At 40.4% G+C, this 22,506-nt stretch overlaps 2 protein-coding genes and 1 long non-coding RNA gene across 5 annotated transcripts; all 3 read right to left on the bottom strand.

The window, feature by feature from the left end:
- Positions 1-1,686: 1,686 nt before the first annotated feature.
- LOC143126045 (uridine phosphorylase 1-like) lies at positions 1,687-21,508 on the bottom strand. 3 transcript variants are annotated; one of them, XR_012987369.1, is made up of 10 exons: positions 21,394-21,500; positions 21,088-21,185; positions 13,321-13,438; positions 13,058-13,216; positions 12,687-12,801; positions 10,363-10,572; positions 9,075-9,221; positions 7,380-7,552; positions 2,390-2,624; positions 1,687-2,252 (listed from the first exon to the last, which is right to left on the bottom strand). XR_012987369.1 is itself a non-coding variant. In XM_076287969.1 (9 exons), the coding sequence occupies exons 2-9, from the start codon at positions 21,126-21,128 to the stop codon at positions 2,538-2,540; spliced, it is 1,050 nt and encodes a 349-aa protein (XP_076144084.1). In that variant the 5' UTR covers positions 21,129-21,185; positions 21,394-21,500; the 3' UTR covers positions 1,687-2,537. The 3 variants fall into 3 exon arrangements, 2 of the variants coding, with proteins under 2 accessions (XP_076144084.1, XP_076144092.1); XM_076287969.1 differs by having other exon boundaries at positions 1,687-2,624; XM_076287977.1 differs by lacking the exon at positions 21,088-21,185 and having other exon boundaries at positions 1,687-2,624; positions 21,394-21,508.
- LOC143126062 (uncharacterized) lies at positions 14,973-18,086 on the bottom strand. The gene is made up of 3 exons (XR_012987370.1): positions 17,873-18,086; positions 17,649-17,768; positions 14,973-17,024 (listed from the first exon to the last, which is right to left on the bottom strand). It is a non-coding gene; the product is annotated as an uncharacterized LOC143126062 (long non-coding RNA).
- LOC143118677 (uncharacterized) lies at positions 18,106-19,870 on the bottom strand. Its single transcript, XM_076279763.1, has 2 exons — positions 18,177-19,870; positions 18,106-18,124 (listed from the first exon to the last, which is right to left on the bottom strand). Exons 1-2 carry the CDS (start codon positions 19,727-19,729, stop codon positions 18,106-18,108), a joined length of 1,572 nt encoding a protein of 523 aa, XP_076135878.1. The 5' UTR covers positions 19,730-19,870.
- Positions 21,509-22,506: the final 998 nt, after the last annotated feature.

The following is a 22,506-nucleotide window of genomic DNA, read 5'->3' as shown; positions in this document are numbered from 1 at the left end:
TTTTACCTTTGCCAATCACACCGCTGATCATTAAAATGTGTTTTGGGTCCTCCTCACATGGATGATCTAATGTTCTGTTTCAGTGAACAAATACCCTGTTGAGAGAAACTACAGTAGAGGAGAGACAGGAGAGAAAGTGCACATTTACAGGGCTTGTCAATGTTATGTGGTTGCCTAGAAGCTATCTTGCATAGCTCTGGTAGGCTACGCTATGTGTAGAAATAAAATATTCTGTAATATTTCAGTGAATCTTAGTTTGCTAAAAGGGCACAAAAGTTCCTGTAGATGGCAATAACACATTTTACTTTTTTGCCAAATAAATGAAAAGCATGTTGAAATCATCAATATTTTCACTCTTGCTGTATCAAAATCTCACCTTTCCTCAGAGATGGTCTCAATGAGGTGCTGAAAGTCAAGTCAAATTCTTTCCGTTTGTCGATGATTACGTGATATAACTATACTAATTCTGTAGCCTAAATGGTGGATAATTAAGCTATACATCATATGCCGAAGTATGGTATTTCTGAAGTGTTAAAGATTAAAAGAAAAAATAACAAGAACCGTATAGAACCGAAAACCGTGATACAAACCGAACCGTGGGTTTAGTAAACTGTGCCACTAGCCTAGAAATCTAGACGCATCCTAGTGTCAGCAAATGTAATTTGCAGCCAGGGTGGTTTAACAACTCTCCGTTGGCTTCCGAGCTGGAAAAATTAAACTTCGATCAAGCCAATCACATTGTGAGTCGGTAGGCGGACCTAATGATGGCAGAGTTGCGAAGGTTCGGCGTGAATTCCCTGCTACTTGAAAAAAAAGAAGAGGGATGCTGCTGCTGGCGAACAGCGCGACACGAGTTAAGCTTTTTTTATGTTGGCAAAAGTTTGCGAACTAGCTGCGCTGGTGGGAAAACGCATGGGACTCATGAGTTGTAGCGGTATCCTATTGCATGCAGAGTTTTGAGGAATTTGAAAGACAACTGATTATCCCGCCCCTGGGACTGAGCATTGTGAATGGTGAGTCCCCAGACCCTACTGTGGGGCTACTGTGCCACCCCTACTTTCCAGCAACCCCCTGTGTGTGTGTGTGTGTGTGTGTGTGTTTGTATATATATGATACTCTTATATATGATACTCTCTCTTTTTCTCTCTCTCTCTCTGTGTTTGTGTGTGTATGTGAGTGTGCATATTTGATTTTCTCTCTCTCTCTCTGTATGATTTTCTGTTTGTATGTGTGTGTACTGAATGTGTGTGTGTGTGTGTGTGTGTGTGTGTTGCTTCCTCTGTGTACCATCATCCCTCCTTCTGTTTTCCTGCTTTTTCTCCCATTTTCATTTCTGTTTCATCCCTTCATTTTCTTCCTCCTCTCAAACACACATATTCCCTTCCTCTCTTTCATTCTCTGTTATTCCATTTTTATCCTTTATTCTTTTACATATGGTGAGCACGCTGTTTAGACAATTATGAACTAGATATCAGATAGAACATGAATATTGTGTGTTGACATTTGAACTTGAAGCTAGAATGTTGTATGTAGCTGTATGTTTTCTGAAGATTAAAGATGAGCATAGAGTGAAAGTGAACAGGTTTTCTCAGGGCTGGGAGTGTTGATCCACCGTTATTTAATTTAAGTAATATTTTTTGTTTATTCCTATAACTTTTTTGTTATATAATAAATTGAATATGTAAGTGGTAAAATGTTGTCTTTACTTGGATATGGGTAATGGAAAAGGAAACAGCATTCAATTTATAGGAAAACTGCATACAAATGAATTAAAATGACATAAAAGAACAGTTTGTTGCCTTTATGTGTGTGTTTGTGTGTGCAGCATCATGTCCAGTTACATGTCACATGTGTATCTCACTGAGCAGAGGTCATTCCACTTGACCATGACCTAAAGGAAACATCAGTCAGCAAGTCCACTTTACATGTTATAACCCGGTACAGTTTTGATGTGGAGTTATTGTGGGAAAGAGTTAGTCCAGGGGGTGTCCACTGCCTTTTGAGACTCAACTGTGAGACCAATACTGCATTTATTCCTTCAGCTCAACACATTTCCTGTACAATATTCATCTTCCACTGTCACCAGGTGTTAAATGAACTAAGTCCAGAAAACAGACTGACCATCCTCAGTACTCATGTCTCATGTAAAGGACATTCACAGTTCATTCCCAGGGAGAGTTGTATAGAGAATGATGAAACATCATCATCTTTCTGGTTAGTTTGTTAGTTCGTTGGGTCGTCTCATCCAACTTCTAAGACACAGCAGAGGAGAGAGAGAGAAAAGTGGGGTGAGGGGTCAGACAACTCTGCCAGTGTCCACTCCTAAAGTTAAAAGTTGACGTTGAGTAATATGAAGTAGACACTTGTATCCATAGCGACACAGACTCACAACAGCGGGTTCGTGATATCAGACCCTCGTCACCCAGTTACTGCTGCTCCACCTGCTCCTGCTGCCTCAGGCCTGCTGCTCCACCTGCTCCTGCTGCCTCAGGCCTGCTGCTCCACCTGCTCCTGCTGCTCCACCTGCTCCTGCTGCCTCAGGCCTGCTGCTCCACCTGCTCCTGCTGCCTCAGGTCTGCTGCTCCACCTGCTCCTGCTGCCTCAGGCCTGCTGGGATGCCTGCCCTGGACATCAAAGAGGGCTGTTGAACCAGCTGTGTGAAGTGTTGTGGCCACCATTCAACCCAAAATAGTCATATAACCATTCCAATGACTCCGAAGCTGTTAAGTTAAGGTAAATTAAGGGGCAATTCCACGGAAAATGGACTTTTTGTCACATCCATACCGCCAGTGAAATGCCTTGGCATTTGTATGATGTGAATGATATCATTCATTTTTTGTGCATTTTTTCTCATTTACATTCTTCAGCCAAAAATAGCAAATGCTCAAATTTCATGTAATCATTCACATCATACCATACCATCACATTTTATTGGCGTTATGGATGTTACAAAAAATTTAATTTTCCATGGAATTGCCCTAAGCTAAAACACCTGCATCGCTCCCCTTTAACTGCGCGGCACACACACTTAGAGGAAACTGCTCCCCAGGGCCCAGGCAATGAAAAAAATGCTGCGAGCGAGGAACTGAGTGATTTTGAAGTGGCTGTTTGGTTATGTTATTCTGTGTACTACATGTATATAAATGACAATGGCTTCACATTGGTGAAAATTCAAACATTGCAAGTCTTAATGCTCAAATCCATTTTTATTATTTGTATTATTAAATATCAGATTTATATGCTTCATATTGCTTGCATTAATGCAAGTAAGGTACATTATTACCAGTGTTGGGCAAGTTACTGAAAATTAGTAATTAGTTACAGTTACTAGTTACTTCTTTCAAAAGTAATTCAATTACGTTACCAATTACTGTATATCAAAAGTAATTAGTTACTAGAGAAAGTAACTTTTGAGTTACTTTTAAGTCTGCTTTTAAAATGTCAATATGAACAGTACTGAACAGTCACACACACAATAGGCCTAAACCTAATTTTTGGACCTATTTATTGTAGTTTCAACGGGCCTTCAAATCAATAGCCTTGTGCATGAGTTCTCAAACTTTTTCCGACCACAAAACATTCTACAATGCATGAAGGCCTCCCTGACCTTGTTTTGCGCCACTCTCACCATCTAGGTGGTTTGATAGATATGTACAGTACACTGCCTACTGCTTGCCTACTACTTGCCTTCTGCAATATAGTAATAAGTTATTATTATCATTATTATTGCAATCCTTCTGTAGGCTACATGGAATTCGTTCAATGGGAAGTAATGTGAAACAATGTTAAATGGCCTATTTTCAAAGCAGTTATTGTCTGCTCACACACACATAACCTTAGGTTATCCTCATCCTGCTTTGAACACAGTTGTATTATATAGCATTTTAAGCACCACCAGTTTGGGAAAAGCCTGCGCTGCACAAGTGCTGACCTACCGAAATAAGTTATAATGCATCCGAGAGTTTGGGATTGTCGCGCACTATGCAGAAGGTTACTCTTCAGCTGATAAGGTGTTCCAGAAAGAAATTGCATGTTCCGTCGCAGACAAATGAATCCATAACACCATGGACGTCAATTCCGATGTAAACATAGCCTACTGTGCAAATAACTCAAGTCGCTGTTACGTACGGTAGGCTATTTGGAGGTTTCTTTATCTGGTAAGTGAAATCTGCATTTTCCTCTCGAGTTAAACGTGTGCTTGCTTGTGCCAAGGCTATATATAGGCTACCGTAGCCTATTGGTGTTGTGGCGTGGCTATGTTGTAAGAATGAGAAATTGATATAACGAGGCTTTTGCGCAATAGGCGAAAAAGAGCGGAGATAAACAACAATGCGCTTTTACTGTAGTGGAGCTTACGAGATGGAAACAAAAGGGAAAAGGCTTTTAAGATGCCCATTTAAATTGTAGCGTAATGCACTCTTGTGTGTTTTAGCATAAATCCGAAATAAGGAGGAATGTGAGGAGGCTCCTATTAACTGTAAAGAATGCATCTGCAATCTAAACATGAAACACAATAGCTGGAAACACAGCTAAGGTTGGGAGACAAAGCAGCAAATGTGCATCTTGTCTGCAGTCGTTCATTCAAGATCAACAGAGTAACGCAAGTAACGAACTCTTTGAAATTTCAGTAATTGTAATTGCATTACTGGATTTACAAAAATACTTCGTTACATGCTCGTTACCACTAAAAGTAGTGGAATTACAGTAACGCGTTACTTTGTAACGCATTACTCCCAACACTGATTATTACAATAATATCCATCCGCAGAGCCGCAGACCATATAGCAACCAATCTACCACCGCCGATCTACCACAGCAGTTCTAGTATCTAGCACACGCATGCGCTGATGTTCTTTTTAACTCTTGTGCTGATGCTCTACTTAGCTATCACTTAACCTAGTGTCGTATCAACTTTAATGGTCCTTTACAAAGAATGGATGAAATGGAGCTTTTTGTGGATGACGCAGGTTTTAACCTCACTAAAACAAGGAGACGTGGCAGGAACATTATTGGACACCTTGCCATAATCAATGTCCCAGGACAATGTGGTGATAACATAACTATGTGTGCAGCTATAAGTGAAAATGGTGTTGTTCATGTTGTACACATCATGTAACCCTAGGCCCATATAACACTGCACACATAACACTGGACACCTTACTAATGTTCAGAGAGCAGACCAGACACGTCATCATATGGGACAATGTTAGTTTCCTGTCAACATTTAGCTTTCCAAAAACGGGAGATTTTATTTTGGGGGGGGGGGGGGGGGCAGTGTTTATATCGGATCTGTGGTTGCATATTTAATACGTTTCATACACGTGTTTCAGCACTGCATTTCGGTCGTTGCTTTTACCTTACCATTACCGTACGAATGCCAGTTATGTATCCACCAGCTGCCTGCCTGCAGCCTCCAAAACTCCAAGTTCAGTGTATCAACAACACTCAATAACAGTTGATGTGATGTGTTAATCAATTAAATTCCCAATTTTACAACAGCTAGTTCTGGAGTAGGCCATTCAACTAGCCCGCTTGCTTACGACGAGACTCAGGCTGCGCAGTCGACACCCGCTTCCTTATTTGGGTTTTGGGTTGCCAGGTTTTAGCCTATGACAAAACGGTTAAAATTGAAACTAAGTGATCTTGTATGTGTAGGGTGTATTTCATACACAATCTGGCAACCTGAATGTATCAATGATTTTAAAATGAAGTTTGATGGCCATGCAAATTACAGGAGTTTTCCGGGAGAAATAACAAAACGGGAGGGTGCTGGGAGATGACCTTGAAATACGGGAGAAACCCGGGAAAAACGGGAGTGTTGACAGGTATGGTTTCCATAGGGCTGCTTTGGTCCGCAACTGGTTTACAGATCACCCACTCTTCACTGTACTCAACCTCCCCCCATACTCTCCATTCCTGAATCTAATTGAAGAGCCCTTTTACAGTCAATGGAGGCATGTGGGGATATTGATTGCTTTGGTCCGCAACTGGTTTACAGATCACCCACTCTTCACTGTACTTAACCTCCCCCCATACTCTCCATACTTGAATCCAAAGAGTTCTTCTATGCATAGCCCATTTACAGGCAATGGAGGCATGTGTGGGGTTATTGACCAGACATCATGTCAGGCCTGGATACGGCATTCGAGAAGATATTTTCCCCGGTGCCTTGGACTAGAGGACATTGTGATGTAGACCCAGAGAAATGACATGACACGATGTAGACTGATTTTTTTTTCTCAGTGAAATTACTATTTTGTATTTACCAATACTTGAAGTTTGGATCACTGTATGTTTACAGAACTATGACAAGATTATGACCTTAAACTGACATAGCCTACATTGTGCACAGAGAAAGCAAAAAGCCAGATATGTTTTTTATTCATACCATCAGTGTGTGTTTGTTATGAAGGTTTGAAGAGTTAAGCAATGTTTATTAGTTTTTGCAAGAGAACTACAATGTTTTGCTGATTTGGTGAAAGGATTTCTTATTTGAGTGTATTTTGCAAAAATAGCCAATAGTTACAAAAAATGTGCTTAAGCCATCAGAAAAAAACTGTAATACAAGGAAAGCACTGTGCACTGCTCTCTCTCTCTTGCAGAATTACATAATATACTTTGTTTGCAGTATGAAAACTTTATCAAAACGTTATGAAAATATCAGCAATAAATCTCAGTAATAAATCTAAAACTTCCCAACAAAAATGTTCCCAGTTTTTTTATCTATAACTTAGATAAAAAACACAAAAATATAGCAAGATATGTGATTTTGTCAGGGAGCCTATAGGACTGGTTGTTTTTGGCTCCCTCTGGTGTTGATCTATGTTTTGTTTCACATTTCAGTTTTTTCCTGTTTCCACACCCTTGTCCTTATTTGGTCTGTTTCCTGTCTTGCCTATTATCTCCCAATTACCTTCCCACCTGCATTTTATCTCCGTTCGTTTGTTGAGTATTTAAACCCTGTGTTGTTCATTGTTCTTTGTCTGATCGTCGTGTCTGTGTTTGTGAGACCTGCCTAAGACTACCTGTACCCAGCACGTAAGCTCGGCTGACTTCAGTTTTTTGTGCTCTGTTTAGTTTTGAAACTACCCCGCCTGAGAGGTCTTTTGTTTTCAAGAGCCTGTTTTTGTTTGATGACCAAGTTTGTGGAGTATTGGCTATTTTTCACACCAATAAACCAAGACTGCAAGATATTCGGTAATCTGCATTTGATTCCTCTGACCACCCTGACAGATTTAGCTGGAATGAAAGGCTCATCAGCAAAGAAGGCCTTGATCACACTAAATGCAATGCTTAAAGTAAAATGCAAACAAAGGATTTGTATAATTGACAGTGCAAGTAAGCCACCATTTCTAATGACAATCTCAGGTTGTCTTTGCCTTGTCAGCATCAGGAGATGATAAGACGGCTCTGCTCATGGCATTCAGACGCCTCTTGATGAAGTGGCCCACAAGCATTTGTGGCCGCTGTTGGTAGCCGTAAAGGACTTCATGAGAGCTGCTCAGCTGATCTCCCTTCTGACGATCCAACAAAGTCACACACACCACTGCCGCTACAACAGAATAGATAATTCGACTGTTAGTATTTAGCAATCACTCTGGCTATAAATCCATTATTTTAAAAAAGTATATTTAACATAACGATAAAACAAGAAATGTTAATGAAAACATGAAGAGCCGGTTTCCTGCACATAGTTTAGGTCTAGTCCTAGACATAAAGCCGCACTAAACAAGATTTGCTCTCTGGGGGCCAGATGTACAGTACGTACACTTGCGAACTTAGCGTTATCAGCGTCATGGACAAACCGCAGATTGCGAACGCTGTCAGACCTAAGTTTCCGTCGTATTTATCAAAATAGTGTAAACTGAAAATAGTGTCCACAACTGAACAGCAGAGCCTACATACAAGCGCAGTTGAATGTAGTTAACTGATGACAACATTAAAAAGAATCAAACGTATAGCGATCATGTAATAATACCATACATGATAAGATAGCAACAAGCAGGGAGATAATGAAGATCAGTAGTTCTACTCAAACTACTTGTGCACGTAGGAATTTGTCAAATCTAGCATGTAGGAAAGTTTAAGTGAATAATGTGAAAGTGAAAGTAAGACATTCGAAAGGCCAACGAAAGTTAAGGTTGCTTTTGATAGTACAAATACTTACAAAACTGGTGCTCTAAATTGCGATTCTGTTGTCTTTGAAATGTTCTCTTATTGACGCATTGAGCTGCATTTGGATTAACACCTGCTTTTACAAGGCGGAAGTATTTAGGCGCATAATAGACGTGTGCTTTCAGGAGCAGTCTTTGTACATACTGCGGAATACATAATTAGGCGCTCTTTACTCTTCCCCTCCCTTCTTTTTACGCTAAACTCCCACTTTCCCCTGGATCCTCCCATGAATGCATATGCATGACACGAAAAACGCAATTAGCCATTTTCATCTCCCGCGACAGGCAGTTTGCACCTTTACATCATTGCGGCCTGTTTGTCCATACCTCACAATGATTTTACACGCACATTGCGAAACAAATACGCCGAAGTGGGCGCAAAAGCGTTAGTACATCTGGCCCTGGGTACAGCAGAGAAGCGCAATAATAAACTAACTAAATATGCGTCTTTTTCAACAAAGTATGAACATAACTCCGATATAATATAGAGGGAATGCACCAACAGCAGTCTGTAGAAAGGGGGGGGGGGCAGTGTTCCTACCCAGAAAGTTACTAGGTTGCCTATAGAGGGCTGCTAAGACAATGGCAGAAGTGCTGTTTGTCATGTTATGAGGTTATGTGCCATCAAAATTATGTTGAAAACGTCACGTTAAGGTAAAAAAAAAAAAACTCTTAAGGGTGCCTTTAAAGAGAACATCAAGATCTCCACTGAAAAATATCTTTTAGTCTAGGACCAGGCATAATCACTGTCCAGGGAACCGGCCCCAAAAGTTCAGGTCTCCCAATATTAAGCAAGTTTGTAAACTTTTGTAAATTCAAGTATACATTTTCTGCTGCTTATTTCGTTTGGTAGCAATATCAAAAATAGCAATATTTATCAGAATACACAAACTGTCCTACCTTTAAGACCGCTAAGTTTACACATGGCAGCAAATACAGAAGACTCCATCTCAATATTGCGGACTCCTGCAGCATAGGCTTCTTTGAGGTAGTTCTGTTTGTCTTCCTCTGTATATGAGCAGAAGGCACCATCCAGCCGGGCTTGACCTGAAAGAAGCCACAGCAGACGTGAACGTATGAAACAACCTTACAGTTTATCTTAACTGCATGTGAGCATATGACTGTGGCGTAGCATTGGGCGCTCTCTGTCCACGATGAATCCGTTTAACATGCTGCTCTATTGCGCCATTTTTCTTGTTGAAAATAGAATGAAATAGCAGAATGCGAGTGAAAAAAAGGAAATAAAAACGGAGCATGAAACAAAAGTTCTGCTCAAAACATCATGCCATATTGGTCACACTTGGTCAAGGACATTGTTGAGTATTCCTTTAGTTTGATCAAAATACTGCTAGACAGATTTTTCTGGTACAGATTTGACTTCAATTCATCTGTATGGCACTGTGAAAAACATTTGCCAGCCTTCAGTCCAGTTAGCCTGGAAAATCCAGACCCTGATAATCTAGAAAGATTAAGGGTCTGGCAAAGAACAATGTAATGGCCCAACTCGAGGGGCGGCAACAAGCATGCATTTAAAAATCTCACTGCACGCAATTGGATAACACTAGACCATGTTTACTCTGAATGATTTCGGACTTCGACGCAATCGGATAAAGGCCTATTCACACCAAGAACGATAACTATAACCATAACGATAAAAGCGTTCACACTGAACAACGATAAACAAAGTCTCTCCTTGTGTTAATGAATGTGACGTTAAAATTCAATGGGTTCTGATTGGCTATTAGCTTTTTATCGTTCTGAAAATCGCTCTGAAAGTGATCCCCAACGATATCGTTCTTCATGTCGTTATCGTTATAGTTTATGTGTGAACGTTGTTAGAATATTAACGAGAACGATATTTATTTATAGCTATCGTTATCGTTCTTGGTGGGAATGGGCCTTAACACTATGACCAATGTATAGGCTACTGTCCTCCAACGTTGCCGCGCTGTTTTCATCAATTTAGCTTGTTCCCCGGAATGTTGGGGTAAAAGTAACGTGCATCATTGCTCTTTGCCAGAGTGTCTCGCAGAGACAATTCCATTGTGCTCTCGCGAGAACTCTGGATTTCCAGGGTACAGTTCAGTATCTTTGACCAAGTATTTAAGCAGGTGATCATGAGGACTTGTCTCACTTTTAACCAGGTAATTATAATTAATAACCCTTCAGCTTCATTTGAGTAGCTTACCCTCATAAAAGTCCATTGTGCACATAGTGTTGCTAATGACAGTTTCAAATTCATCGAAGTCTTTACTGCACTGGAACAGCTCTTCTGCCAGATCAGAATCGAGATCAGTGCTCCGGACCACTGGCTTTCCCAGAATCACTTGCTCAAAGCGTGGCAGGAAACGGGCATCCAGGGCCTGTTTGGTGATAACAACAGTGCCGGGTTTCAGGCCTGAAAGAAAGCAGACAAAAAGAACACAAATAGCTAGTAAAAAAAATTGTAAACAAAAAAAAACCATTTGGTACAAACCACCAGTATGAGAAATTAATTGTTAAGGTAGAATTAAACCAATAAGCCTCCCACAGTTAGCCATGTAAACAAAACAAACTGAACTGAGAACACCCAACCCAAATCTTACACACGATCCCTATAAAATGTGATTGACTTGGAAGGTGTAGTGTATGTGTGTGTGTGTGTGTGTGTGTGTGTGTGTGTGTGTATGTGTGTGAGATTGGCAGAGCCTAAGAGGTGGTCACCGAACATCAAACCTTCTCCACAAACGAGAGCAGAGGGATCGGCTAAAGCAGCAGTCTTGTCCAGTCTTGCTTTACTTTTTGGTTGGCAAGGAAATCCAACACAAAGTCAACCCAAGATGCCACGGTGTCAGTGTCACTGACTCACCACTGACTGGCAACAAAAGAGTCTGTCCCTAATTGTGATAGTGGCCTCTCACTGGCTGTCCTACTGTAATTGTGAGCCATGAATGAGCAGGGCAATTGTCATTTACCCAACTAGCCACATAGTGACACAGAAGCTCCGCCTGTCTGTCTGTCTGCTTTCCCTACCATGTGACCCAACCTAGAGTCTGGCCGCCCCAAACGGGGGCGCCAAAGACCACAGAGGGTGCGGAAAGCTGTCTGCTCTGATCTTGTGAGGTTGCCAAAATTAGATATGCACATTTTAAATGTACGTATATGATAATAATATACACTCACTAGCCACTAATTGGAACACCTTGCTAGTACTGGGTTGGAACCCCCCTTTTGCCTTCAGAACTTTCCTCAGAGATTTTGGTCCATATTTACATGATTATTTGAGTTACTGTTGCCTTTCTATCTGCAATCTGGCCACCTCAACAAGGCATTTTTGCTAAGAGTACCGCCGCTCACTGGATATTTCCTCTTTTTCAGACTATTCTCTCTAAACCCTAGAGATGGATGTACGTGATTCCAGTAGATCAGTGATTTCTGAAATACTCAGCCCAGCCCATCTGTTGCCTACAACAATGCCACGTTCAAAGTCACTTAAATCACCTATCGTCCTCACTCTGAGATACTGAAAACCAGTAGATTGTTGTGACCATGTCTACGTGCCTAAATGCTTCGAGCTGCTGCCATGTGATTGGCTGACTATATACTTGCATCAATGTGCAGTTGAACAGGTGTACCTAATAAAGCGGTGAGTGTATATATTTATTTAAAAAGGTATTTTTAGGCATTCACTCAAAAAATAGGGTTGTTTTTAGTAGGCCACACCTGTGTGAACTCTCAACCTCTTTGGTCTGCCCTCTCAGTTTTGCTAGGTCAGCTAAGAGACAGCCAACTGACTCATCCATTTACATCCTCATTTCTTCTGTGGTCAAAGTGTTAGTATTTTATGATTGTGACATGTCTGAGAGAGTGCTGATGACTTTACATTAATCAAAAAGAGAGTAAGGCTGAGAGTTAAGCTTCCTTAACGTTTTATTGTTTTACTGAAGGACAGCACTCAGGACTGCCAGAGTTCTCATTTGGGACACAAAGCTAGCTGGTGGCATACAGAATACCTGTATCCATTAATTATGCTATCTAAATATAACCAAAAGAGAAGAGGGAAGTTTTATGGATGTTTGGCTTTATGTCAATACAGGAATGAAAAGGAAACGTTATGCATGAGTAAAGATAAACATTTCACAATTAAAAACCAATTCAGGGGCAGCTGTGGCCTACTGGTTAGGGCTTCGGGCTTGTAACCGAAAGGTTGCCGGTTCTATCCCCGACCAGTGGGAATGGCTGAAGTGCCCTTGAGCAAGGCACCTAACCTCTCACTGCTCCCCGAGCGCTGCTGTAGCAAGGCAGCTCACTGCTCCAGGTTAGTGTGTGCTTCACCTCACTGTGTGATCACTGTGTGCTCTGTGTGTTCACTAATTCACAGATGGGTTAAATGCAGAGACCAAATTCCTTGTGTACGCCAGTATACTTGGCCGGGAAACCTGATTTACATCTTCAGAATCTCTAGTGAACCATCATCTTTACAGTGCTGTCATGGAAGAAGTCTATGATATTTGTGCAGAAATAAAAATGTACCTATTCCGCCAGAGGTTCCAATTCTCAGAACTGTGACGTCGGTACAGCGAGCATGGTAGAGGAGTTTTATTAGTTCATGAAGCATGATGGCTATTGAGGGAGTGCCCATTCCATGCTGCAACACATGAGGAGTGTAATTATTAAAAGGAGGGGACATAACAGCAGGTTTAAAAACGCTGAATTTCCAGCTGAAACTACACTTTAGAATGGGAGTTTAGTGTCAAAGTAACTTAGTTAACTAGTAGCATGAAATGGGAATCTAGATTGACATGCAGTCTGTAAGATCATGCTGGTGGAGTTAAACTCCCTACAGACAAAAAGAAAAAGTGTTGTCATCAAGAGGGAAATCATAAACGTGTACGTTTCCTTACACTGACTGAGAGCACCGGCCCCGCTTTGTACATGGCATAGCGGTCAGTCCCTGCACAGATGTTGGGGTAATCAGCTTTAGGCTCATCCAAGCCCAACTCATGACCGATAAACTCTATGAATGCCTTCATCCTCAACGGGCTGCCACCTACACATACAAACTATGAAAATACAACATTACAAAAGAATTTAAAAAAAAAAAACTGCATCACACTAAATGTTCAACAGAGATAATCCTATAAGCTTGTTGTGTATGTTGACTTACCTTGACATCTCCAAATATGGCTGGCAAATCATGTGTGGCTGTCCCCAAATTTAAATGGTAAAGTATATCCTCTTTCATGGCATCCAAATTAGGATTGTGCACAAGTACATTACTACAGCTAAGAATATAAACACATGTTTTAGGGCAAACATTACTCCTTTCTAGAATTGAAACACTTTCCTACTGAGTAAAACTTATTTTATTAACTCAAACATCACTGACCTGACTGACTTACAGTTTACAACCTGCAGTCTATTATTAACAAAGAGGACTGAATGCAATAATATGCTAAGGTTTAATCACCAATCTAACAAAGCAATACACCTGCACAAAGAAACCTATTGAAGGACTCTACTTGATCTGGCACATGGGGGCAGTGGGTGCATATGAACCCTAGACTAAGTATAAGTATACTCTTTTGACTATTTTAAGGGCATTCTCACTACTTTTAGTTAGAAGCATTTATCCTGGTCATTGTAAGTGCTATACAGACATGCCTATCATTGCCATGGTGGAGGGATTCTCTGGCTGAGCAAATGTAAAACATATGTGGTGTGTGCCTTACGGAAATAAATGGCATTTTTTATTGAGCCTTACTCATGACCGTAGCTACCATTTAGGACATCGAGGTCAAGTTCTCGGTATTTTTTTCTTCAAGTTTCGTTTCATTTATTTAATACGAATATCCAACGATACAAATTTTATTACATTAACGCACCGTCACGTGACACGTCGTTGCAGATAGGCTACCGCTGACATGTCAAAACGAAAGTAGAGTCGACTTGGCTATCACGGACTGTGTAGGCTTAGGCTAGCCTACTAAACTATTTGAACACAACGCAGCTCACATAGCCTAAACTTCAATACCCACAAATCCATTGTACAAAATAAATAAACTTTACGGCTTGCAGTAATCTTAATTCACCTGACTTGAACAGAGGCTGCAACAAAGTTAACATTTGGAAAGCCAGCGGAAGTAGAGCAGACAAAGAGGAGGAAGGAAGGTGAGAAAGGTAATGTTGAATACAGGTGTAGGGCCAGGCGCGCCTGCAGTTGTACGGCCGTATACGCACTGTGCTACTCAACAACGAGAGAAAATTTCCCTTGTGTGTGTGTGTGTGTATTCACACCAAATTGGCCTCCTGTAACTTCCCAACTCTGCACAGTATCCCATTAACTGCAAGATAGTACTAAGCTATTTACAATTTCCTGTAAATAGTTTGTAAACACGTTATCACGTTTCTTGAATTTCCCCTGGGGATCAATAAAGTATCTAGCTATCTATCTATCAAAATCAACTTAAAAGGATCTCCGGATAGTTTGACAGCTTAGCGTTATTGGGTTAGCGATACCATTTGCGCCACAAACGTGAAAGAATAACACCCCAATGTTTTCGTTGTACCGAGATATTTTAAAACAAAGTTTTTAACTGTAAATCGCCATTGTTGTTTTGACCCATTGCATTCTGGGCCGTGACGTAGACTGGTCCCAGCGCCTCTACAAACACAGAGCGCGTAAACGCTAACGTTATTAAGTCAAACTTTAGCTAGCGAAATGTCGGCCGTTCAACCTTTTCAGTTCGAGCCTGAACGTGTTGTAAACACGGAGGAGGGTTCACAGGACAATATCATAGCCGTAGGTGAGGAGGATCAGGAGAGGATAGGGAACACGGATTGGTGTGGCTGTGGCAATTGTTTGCCTATGCTTACAGAAAGGGAGAGTGTTTGCTGTCAGGAGCTCCACTTCATATCAGCAGCAGTCCAGGGTAAGGTAGCTAGGGTAGCTATATAGATTAAGCATACGGTAACTATAATGCCCTGAAGAATTTTTGTATCAATCTACCACAGTAAAAGTATATTTTAGCCTAAGAACAGGATACTTGTTTACAGATTTACCATGCATCATTGCCCATCCCAATTTCGAGGCAGTTTGTCTCAATCCAGATGTGCTGTGGGCTGCCCTCGTCAGCCTCCATGACAGATGGAGTGCTGGTTTACCCAGTCGCGATGCAGTTACTAACAGGCAGGTCTAACATGAACATATTTGTTTAGAATTATATAACATGAAAGTTTTTCCAGTAATCTTAATTTCCCCTTGAGGATCAATAAAGTATCTATCTAATCGATAAAGAATCTAGACAATAATACAGCGCAAACATTATTGGCTGGCATATACAGTATTGGCTTGAGTCAAACCTTGATTCATCCTTTCATAACATTTAGTGTAAAACTTTTGGCTTTAGGTCTTACAGATATTCCTCCTACCGCCAGTTTACATGGTGGATGCATGGCTGGCTGGGGAGAAGAGTCCGCAGAATCATTCCCTCATGTGCAGTGAACAAAATTAGAAATGTCTACCCCGAACCAAGTGGAGCTTATACAGGATTTGAACATGCAGACAATCAGGGAGAAGTAGAGGAGGCATGGAGGAATTTTTAACTATGGATGAATGAATTTTCATCAGTTTGACTGAACTTGCAAAAACAAACTTGCTAAAAAGATTTCAAAATTAAAGTAACTGAGCATTTAAAACTACAATGGTGTGTTTATTTTGTATTATCAGAGTCAAAAGTGTGAGATGAAGAGAAATAATTTTCAAGACCAGAATTCCTTTGAACTAAGAAATATTTAACAGAGTTATGTACATATTTACATGTTTAGATATTTACAGATTGAGATATTTATACACCATCATATTGATATACCAGGACAAACCAAATCAAACTATTGAACACCGTTATGTACATATTTACAGGTTTAGATATTTACAGATTTAGATAGGCAGAGATTCTCAGCTATTTGTACATATTTACACCATCATATTGACATACCAGGACAAATCAAATTGCTGAACAGTTATGTACATATTTACACTATCATATTGACATATCAGGACCAACCAAATCAAACTGTTGAACACAGTTATACATATTTACACTATCATATTGACATACTAGGACAAACCAAATCAAATTGCTGAACAGTTATGTACATATTTACACTATCATATTGACATACTAGGACAAACCAAATCAAACTGTTGAACACAGTTATGTACATATTTACACTATCATATTGACATACTAGGACAAACCAAATCAAACTGTTGAACAGTTATGTACATATTTACACTATCATATTGACATACTAGGACAAACCAAATCAAACTGTTGAACACAGTTATGTACATATTTACACTATCATATTGACATACTAGGACAAACCAAATCAAACTGTTGACCAGTTATGTACATATTTACACTATCATATTGACATACTAGGACAAACCAAATCAAACTGTTGAACAGTTATGTACATATTTACACTATCATATTGACATACTAGGACAAACCAAATCAAACTATTTAACACCGTTGTTATGAACATATTTACAGGTTTAGATATTTACAGATTTAGATAGGCAGAGATTCTCAGCTATTTGAAGCGTGAATACTGCAATGATTGCAAAATGATCTGTGATCTTGACAGTGTCACCTGTGGAGCCATGATGTGTCTGTGGTTGAAATTCATGTCCACTGCCTGGTTTGGATCGTATTCAGACGAGAGAACATCTTCCATCATGGCAGTCATGTAGCTGTAGTCCTTTTCTGTCATCACAGGTTTTGCTCTGAAGGTCTTGTGGACTTTGCTCCAAGCGATTTTGAATTTGGGTTCACCAACGCTCTCACCATCTTGATAAACAGCCTATTCAAAAACAAAAAGGGAAAGAAAAGACAATCGTTAAGTGGTTGTGTTGTGTAAATGGAATCACACACACAGAAGATATGTCTGCTATTTATTCTGGCTAGCAGGATCCATCAGTTTCTCTCAGAAAATGGTACAGCTCCAAAAAGCATGGAATAGGACAGTGTTACTCATTGCGCGGCAACGCCTTTGAATGCAATCCGCTGCCCTGTTTAGCGGCAATGCTACAGCTACAGCGCCACCTCGTGGCGATAAGTTGTAATACATTTCATGCAGATGCATGAATCACGGAAGGCGCGAATGAAGTGGCCATTTCTAAATGGGACCCACTGTAGGCTATGTGGTAACACAGCCAATATATTTTTTCAAATGTGCCTCATAAACATACAATACTGCACTACAAAAATGCAAACATCGGAATTCTACTTCTCCCTTCACCCAAATAAAGAAGGTGAAAGGAGGTCATTAAGCCTTTGCTGTATATATTTAGCTGTATTGGCTGTGTTATTTCTTTTTTTGTGGGATGACCAATTTATTAGTAGAAATGCAAAGGTGACTGACACAAACAGACTGATGTCACATAGTGCAAAATACTGTGCAATGACTGGGAATGATTACACTCACCTGTTCCTTGTTCACATTGTTGTTATGATCCAGGGCAGCAAGCATAGAGGCATGAACCATAACATCATATCCAAAATGTGTTCTCTTTGGGAGGTATTTCAGATACATGGAGTGATACACCTTAAACAAAATATAATTTGAAATGAGAACAATTACAATTGAATTACACCCGGAAATGGAAATCATGCCTACTTATAATATTTAATGTCTATACTTGATCATACCTCTAGTGTTGTTGTGTGGACGCACTCCGTTAAGTGATCCAAGTCTTTTAAAAGCCGCTTGTCTGTCACAGTCTTCACAAGACTGTTGTGTGCAGCAGATCCTGGTTTCAGCCACAGCTTTCCTCTTTGGGCTGCCTCATCAAGGGGCTCGTGTGGACATTTGTGGTAGTGCCTGTTCCCAGGCCACTCATGACGGTTGGTAACATGGTGTACTACGGAGACCCACTTCTCTCTCAATAGTTCAGCATTACCCTCACATGTTTGTGCACACCACCACAGATGATTTATTATGGATGTTATCCACTCTGCCAGGCCTTCACATTCCTTTGTCTTTGCTGCCTTCGCTAATTTTTTTGATAGGCCTTTGGCCACATGCCATGGGTCAAATTGATGATGTTTTTCAGGATTGTTTACCCTCATTTCTTTCACAATTTGAGGGTGGCGGTCAGTGGAGATGGTGCTCACCTTAATTCCATTTTCTTCAATTCTTTGTAGAGCATCTTTGAAACCCTTGATCTCCATTGTGTTGGAGCTTGACACTTGGGTGCAACTTACAACTTTAAAGTCCACCACCTTTTCACTCAGTGCATCCATAAAGGTGTACGTACAGTATTTAGCTGAGTGACCAGGAGAGTCACACCGGCCATCTCCACAGAGCACAACTTCTTGCTGGTTCGTCATTGTGGTTAACACAGTACTCTGCTCTTCATACCATGTCTTCTCAATCACAGGAAACACGTACCTCTTCCTCAGTGTTGCATATGTGTCAGCACTTATTGTCTTCAGGTTCATATTGTGACAGAAGCGCTCAAATTTAGCGAAATGGATCCCACTGAAGAAGACTGACGCTGATAAGAGCAGGTTTCCCATCCCTTTGCAGTTTTTTCCAGGAGGCTGACTTTGCCATCTGTAACTGCAGCCATTAATGCATGTGAGTTCTAATGTCAATTGCGATCCATCATTGTGTAGCTCTCTCATATCTTCTGGGACAATAGGGGAGCCACACTTAGAACAATGTTGAAGCAATTGCTTTAACTGCTCCTCAAAAACTAGAAAAACTCTCGTACTAATTCCTTCATCAGGTGAATGAATTGAAGGTTGTGAGCCCTGTGTGCTTTGAGAGGACTCTGATGCACTTGCAGTGTAATCCGGATCAAATAAACTACGCTGTGACTGAGAAAGGTCGCTGAGTTCATTATCTGATAAGAACAGATCTTGAGAGTAGTCATCCTCCACTACCAACTCCTGTTTACGCGCGTAACAACTATGGTCGGTCGCCACCTGGTAGTGCGCGTCAGCTGGCCACTGTACAGATGCATCCAATTGGTATAGCCCGAAATCCGTCTGAGTCGCTGCATCAACTTTAATTGGAGAACACTGGACGCTTTTATTTTCCACTAACGTTACAGCCTCGACAAGTTCATGGTTCTCTGGTTCGACACAGTCCATGGTTTCCTCTGCACGAGCGGGGACACAAGCGCTAACGTTACTTAGCATGCTATCCAGCGTCTCTTGCCATAGCCGTTTCTGTTGACGATTTACACTCGAAATACGCGGACGTGTAGCATTCTTGTGAGGAAAAATCGTGGGTATTGCATTAGGTTTAAGTACTCGCCTGTAACCACGAACCCCCATGAGCTCGTTCATCAGCTGTCGGCGATCAAAATCCTCAAATGAATCCGGGCTAAAGTGTCGAGAACAGAGCCGCGGGTAATTGGGGAGTTTCACTCGCCCACAAGCATCTTCCCATTGTTTTCTTCTCTTTGCATCAGAACTAGGAAAACAGTGGAAGGTCAATTCACCTCCCTCGTTTGACTTCGAATGGGCATCACAACCAACAGCCACACAATGTGGCATTTTAGCTCTCTATAACTGGATCCGACGATGAACTGTAGAAGAGTGTTTTTCGAAATGCCCGCGAACGCCTCTGATGTGTTCTTTTTAGTTCAGCGCTCAGGACCGTCGTGCGTCATCAACAATCGACGGCCCTTAGTACAAAAAAACGAAAAAAGTAGTGATCGCGCTTTTTTATTTTTCTTAATAATGAAAGCGTTTCAGGTATTTTTACCCACGCGTCTTACTAAAGAGTAGTGTTGACATAATTTCTAGACCAATTTGTCAAACTATCCGGAGATCCTTTTAAGCAGAACTTGCACGCGCACACCTTTTGTTTGATCAGGAGAGAGAATACACACCCTACAGAAGTTGTAGGCTAAGGCTACTTGTTGTTTTCTTTTAATATCCGCAAGAACAAAGGTACAGTAGGCAAAATCGGTGCGCTTGTGTGTAACTTTGTCACCATCGCCTCTGTTTTAGTGAGGGTAAAACAAAATCGCTAAACTTAACAGAGTAGCCTAATTACTGTAGCTGTGCAGATTATATAGGCTAATCAACGTCCAAGCTTCCGTGAAAAATAGGATTTTCTTAAAAGCTGAATCTTGTCCTAATGTGGGCGGGGCAGGTTGGCACACTGATTTTGGGGTTGGCTGGCACATACATTCCCTATGGCTATTATGTGACAAATCTATAAACTGTGTATTTTACAGATAAGAACATCATCAATCTTTATTTTAACAGTTATTGTAATTACTGAACATAGTTACATTTGAAGTAAAAAAAAATTGGTAGGGATCAAATTGGTCTTGACAGTGGGTCCTACTGAAGAAAAACACACAGGAAAGACATCAGCCAAGCCTTACAGTCAGTGAGATAGATTAGCACTTAACAAACAAAAGCGAACAAAAGCAAAAGGAGTACTGCAAAGTAGGCTACTAGGTGTTCCAAGCAACCCCGATTTAAATATGCCAACCAATACCGTAGCCTACCTGGGGCAGGTTGACACACAACACCACTTTAATAGCCTAATATACAACTCAAAACAAAGGATCATTTGTTGACATTGAATGTATAATTAGTTTAGCTGAGATCCCAAGCTTTCAGTTTATCACAATTTGACAATTTTAACGCATTGTAAGATGGAGAAATATAACCGTGAATGAAAAGTGTTCTAACCAGCCCCGGTCACCTCTATGTTAAATGCATTTCCTCACTCTAGTAACAAAAGTTAATCGAAATTAATGATACCGCACGGTACATACGCATTTGAAAGAGATTTAACGTGTTTAGAAAGAGATAATAGCACTTTTGATTGGTGTCCCAGGTGTCATTATTTTCCAAACTTGTCACAAAACACACTAATTGAACGGTAAACCTACCTTTCCCCTCCTTTTTTCTCATCATTAAAGCCCGATGTCATTTTCCGTCGAAAAAAGAACCAGGCAAGTTGTATTCCGGATGGATATTAGCCTATTGCCTGTAAGGAGATCGCTAATGAATAGGCTACCACATCTTCCAATAACTTAACGTGCTTATAGGCTACTGTCAAACGTGCCTATTGTGAATAAATATAGGTTATTTTTTACTTAGATTAACTTTTGTTACATGCCTATTGTGAATAAATAATCATTTTTTTGTCAACAGTTACATACAAAAATTGATTAAATCAATGCACTTTCGTTTACCCGATTTTCTCTCCGTTGTTCAACATCCGCTTATGTCATTGACAGTGGAGCCGAGTACAAAAGGAGTAGACTACACAGTTCGTGACAGAGCTCCCCATAGTAGCCCAACCTTGAAGAGACTGAGGAGATAACAATGCAATCGTGGTTGAAATCAGAGCTAGTGTTCTCCTCGCTCAGGTGGCTGTTCACTCGGTTGCTCCTCCGCTCAAATTCGTGTCAGGTCGCTCCGCTCAATTTCTCTCCCCCCTCCACTTAAAAATCCCCCTGCTCCAGTGAAATCGCTCCATGCTCGCTCCAATTTAGTAGAGGGAGAAATCTACTACCTGTTTTGTCACCTTAAACAGAAAACTTAAATCCCAAAGAACTAAGAGCAACGGCAATATATATATATATATATCACTGAGAACATTTATTTTAAACTAGAAAATGTAATTTCGAGGAAATTACCAGTGCATGAAAATATAAACATACTGTATATTAACATAAAATGCAGAACAAACTTTTATTTGGAAACAGTTGGCAGGAGTCATAGTTGATAACAACTGACAGTTGAAATGGCTGAACAGTTAAATAGTTGAGTAGATTAAGTAGTTAAATTATTTAATAGTGAATTATTGTAGTGAGGACATTTATTTTGGGCAGAGGAAATAGTTCAACAGGATCTGTAGTCTTAAGGGAGCCAGATTGTATGCTTAAAGCCTGGGGAGCACTTTTTTTTTTTTTGAACTAACAACAGACGTGTGTCGAAAATTGACTTTATTTTCTATACGGAGAAATAACATGAGAAATATGCGCCAATGGAAGCAAAGAGTCTAACCAAGGTCAATCCTGCCAAGAAAAGCCATCAAACCTGAAAACAAATGAGGCAAAATGCAAAACATCACAAAAAGTAACTAAACTAACACTAATACGCGCATATTTTTGTATTGCAACATCATTGTACACAGGGTTCTAAATTAACTTTTTTGATCACCAGCCAATGTGGCTGGTAACGTTCTAAAGTTACTAGCCAATCAGAATTTCTATTAGCCATTTTTTTTCGGTGAAAATAAGAGAATTATGAGTTTATGAGATGATTGTCACTGAATGCATTTGGTCATTTTATTAACATTG

This window comes from Alosa pseudoharengus, unplaced genomic scaffold, assembly GCF_046254945.1.
Source record: "Alosa pseudoharengus isolate Yale_2024_CS ecotype anadromous, Long Island Sound unplaced genomic scaffold, YU_APseudo_1.1 YU_APseudo_1.1_scf_1, whole genome shotgun sequence".
Taxonomy (NCBI): Eukaryota; Metazoa; Chordata; class Actinopteri; order Clupeiformes; family Clupeidae; genus Alosa; species Alosa pseudoharengus.
The sequence above is the reverse complement of the archived record's forward strand: the minus strand, read 5'-3'. Positions and strand labels throughout refer to the sequence as shown.

Coding starts and splice junctions, on each gene's coding strand:
- LOC143118677 (XM_076279763.1), bottom strand. CDS start 19,729: ATGCCACATTGTGTGGCTGTTGGTTGTGATGCCCATTCGAAGTCAAAC.
- LOC143126045 (XM_076287969.1), bottom strand. CDS start 21,128: ATGACATCGGGCTTTAATGATGAGAAAAAAGGAGGGGAAAG. Junction 9,222..10,362: donor CACAATGGACTTTTATGAGG/GTAAGCTACTCA, acceptor GGCTTCTTTCAG/GTCAAGCCCGGCTGGATGGT. Junction 2,625..7,379: donor CATCTCCTGATGCTGACAAG/GCAAAGACAACC, acceptor TTTGATGTCCAG/GGCAGGCATCCCAGCAGGCC.